The sequence below is a fragment of the Peromyscus leucopus genome, chromosome 7, assembly GCF_004664715.2.
Source record: "Peromyscus leucopus breed LL Stock chromosome 7, UCI_PerLeu_2.1, whole genome shotgun sequence".
Lineage (NCBI taxonomy): Eukaryota > Metazoa > Chordata > Mammalia > Rodentia > Cricetidae > Peromyscus > Peromyscus leucopus.
In genome coordinates this window covers 28,230,077-28,239,248 of record NC_051069.1, presented here as the reverse complement: position 1 = coordinate 28,239,248, position 9,172 = coordinate 28,230,077, and the positions used below count along the sequence as shown (strand labels likewise).

At 45.4% G+C, this 9,172-nt stretch overlaps 1 protein-coding gene across 4 annotated transcripts in view; it reads left to right on the top strand.

Moving 5' to 3' along the window:
- The first annotated feature begins 70 nt into the window (after positions 1–70).
- Jaml (junction adhesion molecule like) overlaps positions 71–9,172 on the top strand; it is a 34,495-nt gene continuing 25,393 nt past the window's right edge. Inside the window, exons 1-6 of one of the 4 annotated variants that reach the window (XM_037207544.1) lie at positions 71–521; positions 3,442–3,591; positions 4,135–4,271; positions 6,894–7,111; positions 7,505–7,600; positions 9,034–9,096. In XM_037207544.1, the coding sequence (XP_037063439.1) occupies positions 9,054–9,096 (43 nt within the window). In that variant the 5' untranslated portion in view covers positions 71–521; positions 3,442–3,591; positions 4,135–4,271; ... (1 more) ...; positions 7,505–7,600; positions 9,034–9,053. Of the gene's footprint in view, positions 522–3,441; positions 3,592–4,134; positions 4,272–4,497; positions 4,651–6,680; positions 6,846–6,893; positions 7,112–7,504; positions 7,601–9,033; positions 9,097–9,172 lie in introns of those variants that run through there. The other 3 variants (XM_028866422.2, XM_037207545.1, XM_037207546.1) reach the window with 3 other exon arrangements.

Below are 9,172 nucleotides of genomic sequence, written 5' to 3'. Positions count from 1 at the left end.
GATTAAAGGCGTGCGCCACCAACGCCCGGCTGCCAAAATTGTACTTTTAATGATGTGGAGCTTGTAGCTTCCTGATGATGTGCCAATGAACAACACACCTGTTTGGGATGGGTAACCGTTGCTTCTTCACACATGTTTTCTGTTGGGAGAACTCAGTGTGCCCTACGTGGTTTAATGGTCGTCGTCGTCGTCGTCAGTTGTGTTTGGGTGACTTGGAGTATTTGGCCCCAATTTCTTTAGACTCAGTAGGCTCACAAGTTGTAGGCTTGCTTTGACGGGGTCTTTTAAGTATTAAAGTGTTACTGTCCATTCACAGTTAAGGAAACAAGTTTTGAGGTAGAAGAGTCTTCCTCATTTTTCTTGCTAGGTACACTTTGGGCCCAAGAGTCTGCTCTTTTGCGTTCCTACAGCTGACTAATTTGTGGTTTCCTCCTTGGTTTTTCAAGTCAGAGGCCAGAAATGCCTCTTACGAAGAAGGTTTCTAGGGGCGACTTCTGAAAGACGTTTTGTCGTCCTTTGCTGTAAGTCTTGTCACTTTTCTTGTGTTGTTGTTCAGAACCTTTGCTAGTTCTAAGCTGCACCAGTGGTGGGCATGCAGTTCTGTCTGCAAGCTGCTTTTCTCAGCCCCGGAGATGAGGAAGTGAGGTTGCACAGGACATCTCCCTTCTCTTGCAACCCACACCTCTACTCTCCTGGAGCAGCTTATGTAAAATTTTAATTTATAATAGGTTTTTTATAAACCATTAAGACGTACCTGACGTGTCAGGAAGGACTGACTGAGAGCGTGTGTGCAAACAGCCCTCTCTATAGAGTTATAGGGCCCACTTCGATTGTGAGAGTCGCAAATGACCCCTCCCCCAGCCCTGGTTGTTTCAACACGGTGATCTTCTTCATGGTTCTTCCTAAAGTGGCTTGGGAGGGCTCCATATTAGTGTTATAGGTTATGTATCTTATAAAAGCCATTCTACTTACCACCAAGATCTTGTTTTTGAGACTGGGATCATTAACTCTGCTTTAAAGATTTGTTAATCTAGCCTGCTGATTCATGAATCTGATGAGCTGATAAGCACTGTGATTTAGCTCTGCTCATGGAAGCCCGTGGAAGAGGAAGAACTGGCCTTTTACATCTCTGGTGGCTAGACCCCATGGTTCTTTGGGGTCTGCCTGTGGCCACTCCAGTGAGACCCTTTCTGACAGATCAACAGAGCAGAAAGCATTCCGGTACCAGGCACAAATAACTGGGCTCTTGCAGATCTGAAGAGAGCGATCCAGTTATGAGGGGGCATGCTGTGGGCCTCTGACAGAGGGGTTACAAGAACCCATTTAAACCATCACCCCGTGAAAACGAGGGACCAGTTTTGGTGTCTTAGGATTTTCTTGCAAGTGTATTGTGAGGCGTTGTCTAGCTCAGACATTGATGAGTTAGGTGACTGATGCCTGATGAACACACACACACACACACACACACACACACACACACACACACTGTTGTGTACCCTGTTTTGAAGTGGTCCTTTCTCTTTTAAAGGACAGACCATGGATGTCCTTCATTGTAAGGGAGTGAGGCAGTGATTTTATTTGCTCTGTGGGTTGGTGGTCGCATCCCAGGCTCAGGCTGCCCTCTTAGTCCCTCTTCACCCTTTTGCCGAGGTTTGCGCTGCTAACTTTTGATAGCTTTTTGATCCTAGGGACGATAAGGCAGTCTGCCGAACCCTGCCTTCTTTAAGAATGAATGCAAGATAAAGGCGTTTGTTTGTTTGACTTCCTGTTTTAATATCATCTAAGGTGCCATTCTCATACTTCTTTTCTCCCCTTTTGCCGCTCTGTGGCCTCAAACCACATGGCATTATAGCATTGTCTGGAAAGAGATGTAAGTCTTTCATTGTGGTTCTGTCACCTGAGTTTTATGCATTGGGCTCTTAAAACTGTTACAAAATGTGAATTTATAAAGTGCTTTATTTTTCCTCTGTGACCTGTCACTTCAGGCTACTTGGGGACATCTTAACTGTCTGCAGCTCCTGAGTCAGGCAATGGTGCTTGGGAATGGAAAGTTGCACCCCCCATGTGTATGTGTTTGTGTTGTGGGGGTGGGGGTGGGGGTGGGATGGGGTGGGGGTGAAACCTGGAGGCCAAATCCTGAGCCAGAATGTTCTATTGTATCACGGAGTTCCCATTCTGAAGAGAGACTCTAAGAAGATCCATAGAGTGGACCAAGACTCTTGTGTAATTGCACAGTTCAAAACTTTCCTGCCAGAAGAGTCCACTCCGGTGTTGAACTCTTCCCTGCTGTATCTCATCGACTTTTAAACTTTAACTTTTTGTTCGTCGGAGGGTATGAGCTGTAAGTATGTATGTATGCTACGTGCACATAGACATCGTGACTCGTGGACTCCTTACTCCACTGTAGTTAATAAACTTCTTTGCACCTGTGGCTACCCTTCTCATGTTTGTCTGCATTAAAATGAGAAGTGTTGTGGGGAAGAGGGGCTTGTGGTTTTCAGCATTGAGAAAGCTGTCTGAGCTGTATGCCGGTAAGACTGACTAGATCCAGTGGCCCGATGGAACCAGCTCACGCAGCAGGAGCTGAGGGTTGCATTTCTAGAAATTTTGTGAGCCAAGTGGCAAACTGTTGGCATGAAATAGACTGTAGTGGAAATATTTACATGCAGCCTGTGCAGCATGGTCCTTGAGGTGAGAAAACAGTCAATAGTTTTCAGGACAGGACAAATTCCAAAAGATGAGCATACCCAGGCTTGGGTCAATTCAGTAGAGCTAAGGGTGAATGTGTGTGCGTGAGAACACTAACTTTGAAGTGGTGACTTAAAATGGAAAGGTACCTTGCAGTCAGGAAACCCCAAGTTGTTCCCCAGGATGCCAAAGCTGCTCTAAGTGTTTGCTAGGAGAATAACTTGCTCCCTGTGTGCTGGCAACCCTCACAGTCAGAGGAAACCTACACAGCAACATGGTGGGCTGGAGCACCCAGCAGGTGAATCTTTGGGAGCAGCTAAAGGATGATTGGTTAGCCGGGCTATATCTCTGTGATAAGAGAAGAAGAAGAGGAAGAGGAAGGAGGAGGAGGAGGAGAAGAGGAAGAGAAAGAAGGAGGAGAAGGAGAAGAAGGAGAAGGAGAAGGAGGAGGAGGAGGAGGAGGAGGGAGGAGGAGGAGGAGGAGAAGGAGAAGGAGAAGGAGAAGGAGAAGGAGAAGGAGAAGGAGAAGGAAGAAGAAGGAGAAGGAAGAAGAAGAAGAAGAAGAAGAAGAAGAAGAAGAAGAAGAAGAAGAAGAAGAAGAAGAAGAAGAAGAAAAGCCGCTGTATCTGAAACACAGCCAAATGTTTTTTACTCATCTTAAATTAATTGTGCTTTGTTTACATAAAGCTGATTACTCAGCAAATGCCTCATACTTTTCAAGATTTTTGTTGTTGTTTTGCTTCATTTTGACAGGGGCTCACTGTCCATCCCAGGCTGTCCTCTCCTGCCTGAGCCTTCCGGGTGCTGAGATTTCAGACATACACCTCTCCACCTGGCCCATTTGAGATCTTGCTTGCAGAGTCTGTAATCCAGAAGGGGAAGTAAAACCTGCAGGGACCCAGGGTATGAGGCTCAACTTATTAAACTGCATACAGTCCTTCATTTTAGAATAAAAATACAAATGCCCCTAAAGGGACATGTGTACCACCTCCTCTAAGGCTCAGGGGACATCACAGAAGAGGAGGCAGAAAAAGATATAAAAGCCAGAAGATAATGGAGTACTATGCTTCTGGATATGACATGGCCATTGTAATCATGTGCACACGAAAGCTGTGGCTACCTGCATAAGACCTGTATGCATGCACACACACACTCGCATGTACATGCAGACACACACACACACACACACACACACACACACACACACACACACACACACACACAAGAATAGGACTAGTTGGGAAGAGAAGGGGGATCGGCAGGGATAAGATGGGGAATAAGAGAAGATAATGGGGTGAATATGGCCATCCCAATACATTGGCTAGCATTCGTGAAATTGACCAAAATTAATTAAAAAATAATGAAAACGTAAATGCAGATTGGGTAGTGAGACCGGTGACTGAAAGGAGAAGCTTGATCTGGAGGTTCCTGTTTGTGTTTCTGTAGCCACCTCAGAAGGCACGCAGACATCTGATTGCTTTGAGCTCGCCTTACTCGGCTGGCAGACGTCTCTCAGTTGGTGTGGGGGATGCTGTGGCGCGAGATCGTGAAGCGTTGCTTTTTCCTGGGCGCTGTCATCTTGGGTAAGCAGTGACTTGGAGTGCTGTGAGCCATTGAACTGTTCTGAGAAGGTGGCTAGTTTTCATTCAAAGGAAAGCTGGTCCAGCTGCTGTAGACTGAGGAGGCCATGCACAGAGCCCCCGCTCTCCACAGCGGGGGCTGCCATGAGGTAGACAAGTAGGTGCAACTTTAGTTTTAGTAGTGTACTTTACGTCAAGGTTCTCAGAGAAAAGAGAAGTCAGCTTTGCCGTAATAAGCGTGAGCGAGGTCATCCATGGGCTTCCACTCTCCTGCTGCCTATGGCTTTAGACAGAGTTACGACTGGCCGTCCTGGAGCTCATGGCAGCCCTCCTCCCTCCGTTTGTCTTCTCTCTGTTCTGGATAAATCAACATGTCACCGAGGTAACAAGTCCAAGTCTCCCAAGAGAGCTGGACTACCCTGGCTTAGCCCAGACCTCCAGAAAGACAGACGTAAGCTGAATTAGAACTAGCTACCTGCTAGTCTGGAGGGAGCAGGAGATGGTTCCCAAGGTCCCATCTAAGTAGCATGTAATCTGGGTTGTGCTTCAGAAGCACAATCCCCTGCCCCCATTTGTATTTCATGGTCTCAGAAGGAAAAGCAAGGGCATATTTTAAGAGGTTGGTGTCGCCGAGTGGTCATGAGGACTTGGATGTGTACACATTTCTGAGAGTCCAAAGGTGTACAGCAGCAGACAGGGGAGTTGAAGGAACTTAGCCTCACAGTGGAGTGAGGCAGAGCGGGAAGGCTGTCCAGCTGTCTGTGTTTCTGCGGTCTTTGTTATTACCGGGGGCGAACTGGCCAGGAGACAGCAAGACCCTGTTCTTCCACTGCCTTGCACTATTGTAATAATATGTGAATAAATATTGTAACCCTGGTGGTCACACACACCCTAGGACTCACAGGAGATATTTGCCAGGAGTTATCGTGAGAAAGCCATGAGTGCGGGTCAGAAAGCTTGGCCAGCACATGAAATAACTGGCTGTGTGGTATTAACCGGCAACCTACAGCTGAGCTATGCCAGTGTGTGGAAGGGAACAGGGTAGAGAGGAGAGTTTAAAAACAAGACCCATTGGCAAGGTGCTTCTGAATGTGCCAGCTGGCTGGGATTTTAAAAATCAAGATCTGTGTGTTTAGAATTCAGAATTGGGGTTATTGTATATGTTTCAAAATGTATGTGTATGTATAGATAAGTATGTGTCATGTACTAAATAACATTTTAGTTGATAATGCATAGACAGTGGTCTTATAAGATCATACAGCCTAGAGGCATTATAGCCATCTCAGTTTGTGTAAGTGCACTCTGGGATGCTCAGACAATGGAATTTCCTGATGATAATTCCCCCTCACTAAGTGATGTGTGGTGGTGGTGGTGGTGATGATGATGATGATGATGTGTGTATAAAAAAGAATTTCTGAATGTTTGCCACCTACTCAGGAAATTGAAACTTAACTAGAGGATTTTTGGTAAGTTCCCAAGGTGTCATGAGCTTGTTTGAGAAGCTGTAAACTGAGGATTGCCTGCCCCCTACACCATGCTGGCGCTGGAGTTGTAGAGAGATTCCTAGGTGCCCTCTCAGCCTCTTGGAGCTGAGAGTCTTGGGGAGTGAGACCAGGAACAAGGATTTACAGATGAGCACCGTAGCAGATAGATGATGACCGCTTGTGACAAATGCCCTGAAAGAAAGATACAGAGCACCATGAAGGGGCAGCTGGGTGGTCTGGCCTAGGATGGGTGGTTGAGGAGCGGTTTCCCTGAGGAAATGACATTTAACTTGCCATCTGAAGAATGGATCAACAGGAGTGAAGGGCATGTGCCATGTATGCGAAAGTATGTGCAATGAAGTTCGGAAGAACAACCAGTGTGTGTGTGTGTGTGTGTGTGTGTGTGTGTGTGTGTGTGTGTGTAGGGGGATTAATATTGTTTCTTCAAATAAAACTCAGGGAGTAAACACACTAAAACATCAGCTGCTTTGACAGATGTGGAGAAACACCTCAACGTGACGATACAGGCTGGGGCTGAAAGATCCAGAATGCCTGTCTGACTGTGCCAATCTGCTATGTGTTCTTGGGCAAAACATACCACTGGCCTGTGCCTCAGTTTCCCCATCTGCAAAGAGTCTCATGGCTGTGGTGAAGATTGAGTGAGTTAGAATGTAAATGGCCCAGATAATCCCTGGCATTAAAGCTTTCTCTGTTTATTGCATATCAATTCTTAATTTTTAGTGTAGTTGCCTATCAACTAGAAAAAAGAAAAAAAAAAGTCTGAGGCTATAGTGTTAAAGCTGAGTTCCAGACGTTGAGCCTGGAAAATAACTTAAAAAAAAAAATTCAATGCTCTTTCTGCTAAAAATATTGTTTTTTTTTCTCTCCAATTCACACAGAACTCCATCAGTGTATTTGAGTATTTAAGACTGAAAGTGGGTATTTTTTTATCCATCACAGTATACATTTCCTAGAATTGGTTTGAAGGAGGCTGGGTGTGGCTCTGTGCGAGTCAGTCAGTCCTTTTCAAGTTGCTCGTTTCCTCACAGAATAGTGTCAAGGGGTTGCAGGAAGCCTCGAAGCTGATTTCAAGGTAATGGTCACATTGTTGGTGACAAGCATTTAGCTGGCACGCTCCCAGCAATCTATAGATCCTGTAGAACAAGGATTGGTGGAGCACAAATACAAGCAAGACGTACGTGGTCTTGTCCTTGGGACTGCACAGACTTCAATAGGCATTGGCGACAGACATGCAAATTAGCCATCACTCCTCTGTCTGCTCTTCTCTCTTGGGGAATCCTGTGAGAGCTGAGAACTCTTCGCTGAGCAGAGAAACGAACTCAGTAGCTCCTTGAGAAGGTGACATGGATCTTGGATGTCTGAATGTGATGAGCTAAAGTCATGCTATAAGAGAAGCCTGTTATGGCCACCAACTGTGTTTGTGTTGGGGGAGGTGGTCGGCATAGAGCAGATCTGTATTTTCTATTCGACTCCTGATACAGATGGAACAGTGTAATTATTGTCTACATAGTAACAGTGGTAGTCAAAGCTTCTAGTTCATTTTGATTGATAGCTTACTGTTCCTATAAAGGCAGAAACTCAGAGCCTGACGTCTCTAAAGTCACAGGTTGCTCTCTGTCTGGCTCTTAGGTTCTAGAAAATGGGATCCTGTCTAGCAATGTTTCCTCTTTTTGAAAACACTGTTATCTATATGATCATATCTGATTCTTGCTTTGTCATCCTGTGTTGTAGGCATAGCTAAGGTGTAGTGAGTCGAGGAAGACCCAGGGAAGGAACCTCCTTGAGTAGTTTCCATTTTCCAAGTGGATTTTGTTGACTGGAATACAGGTAAGGCATCTTTTTGGGCAGCCACCTAAAAATATGTATTTCTAATTTTATGTTTAGAATTCTGTGTATGTGTGTATGTTTGTGGGTGGGTATATGCACATGAGTGCAGGTACTCTTGGAGGTCAAAGGCACCAGATGTCCCTGGAGCTAGAGTTATAGGCAGCCGTGAGCTACTAGAAGTGGGATTGAGAAGCAAACTCATCCTCTGCAAGAACAGTACATGCTCCTCAGCTGCTGCGCCATATCTCCAGTTCCAGGCAACTGCATTTTAGAAAGGAAATGACCAGTGCCAGATATCCCAGCAGAGCTAGCCTGAGCCCTTGCTATTAATGCAATAAGGGGCATTTCTTAGCACTTCTGAGGTAGAATGGTTCTAGTTGCTGAGCCATTAGGTGTTGGGGGTCACAGCTGAGATCGTTATAGTAATGGGAGATGGTGTGCTCCCCAAGATGGACTGAGTTGTAAGTTCTTAGTGTTAGGGTTCTTCACTTTGGCTAAGAATATTTGGGGGGGATTTGGTATAGAATAGTGAGTCATTTTCCAAGAGCTGGAGGGTGTCGTGAAATTAATAGCACAGACATTGAACAAAGACACTAGAAATGGTTTTACATGTTCAGCTCAGTTCTTAATTCTAACCACACTGTCCTGCCTTTAAAGGTTGAAAAAAAAAAAAGTATTTCCTGTGGTATCTTTGTATGTTAAATTTGATAACTAATACCTTTAGTATTAACATTTATTATGTTAACCTTTATTATGTTAAATGTTAACCTTTAGGCTTAACATTTCCCCTTTGTGAACTGAGGCTGTGACTCTGTTAGCGGAGCGATTGCTGGGCATGTGTAATGTCCAAATGCAAATCACTGATCAATCAGTTTCTGTTCTTTGTATAGTTCTTCTCCCACATGGACTGAACGTCCTTTGCCTTCATCAAGGCAGCCATTCCCATTGAGCTGGAGGGACAGGTAAAAAGTTGAGGCTGCGGATCCCTGTAGTGTTTGGTTTATGTGAAGCGTCCAGGCTGTAGAATATCTAGGGTAGTTGTCTCAAGGGCTCCGCAAGGACTCATTGGCCCTTTTTGTTTGGAAAAGTGACTTTCATCTGACCTTCCCTTCTGGCCGGCATGAAGCAGACCCCAAGGGTCTCTCCAAACATCACTTGGTTTTGTTTTGCCTTATCCCCCCTCAGCATCCTGATGCTGTCTTGTTCATACAAACTCCTGTGCTTCCTTTCTCCCCGCTATTCCTCATATGTCAAGTGTGGCTGCGCCAGAGCTCTGCCTCCCATGTTCAGTGCTGTGCCGGTGCCTCAGACAGAACATGGCCCACAGTGGCGCTGGTCCACACGGGCGCTGGCCCACACTGGGGCTCACTGTTGGTTTGTTCCGCTAACAATGTTCTCTGTTCATAATTTTCTGGTTTTCCTTTTATCTTAAGATCGAAAACTTGAAAGCAGTATGCTTTGCCTCCTGAAACTGATTGTGATTCCAGTGATTCTGGGTAAGTGGAAACGAGAGACTGAGGCCGGTATCTGAAGGCTTGTACCCACAATTATTTGGACATTATTTATTTTGTG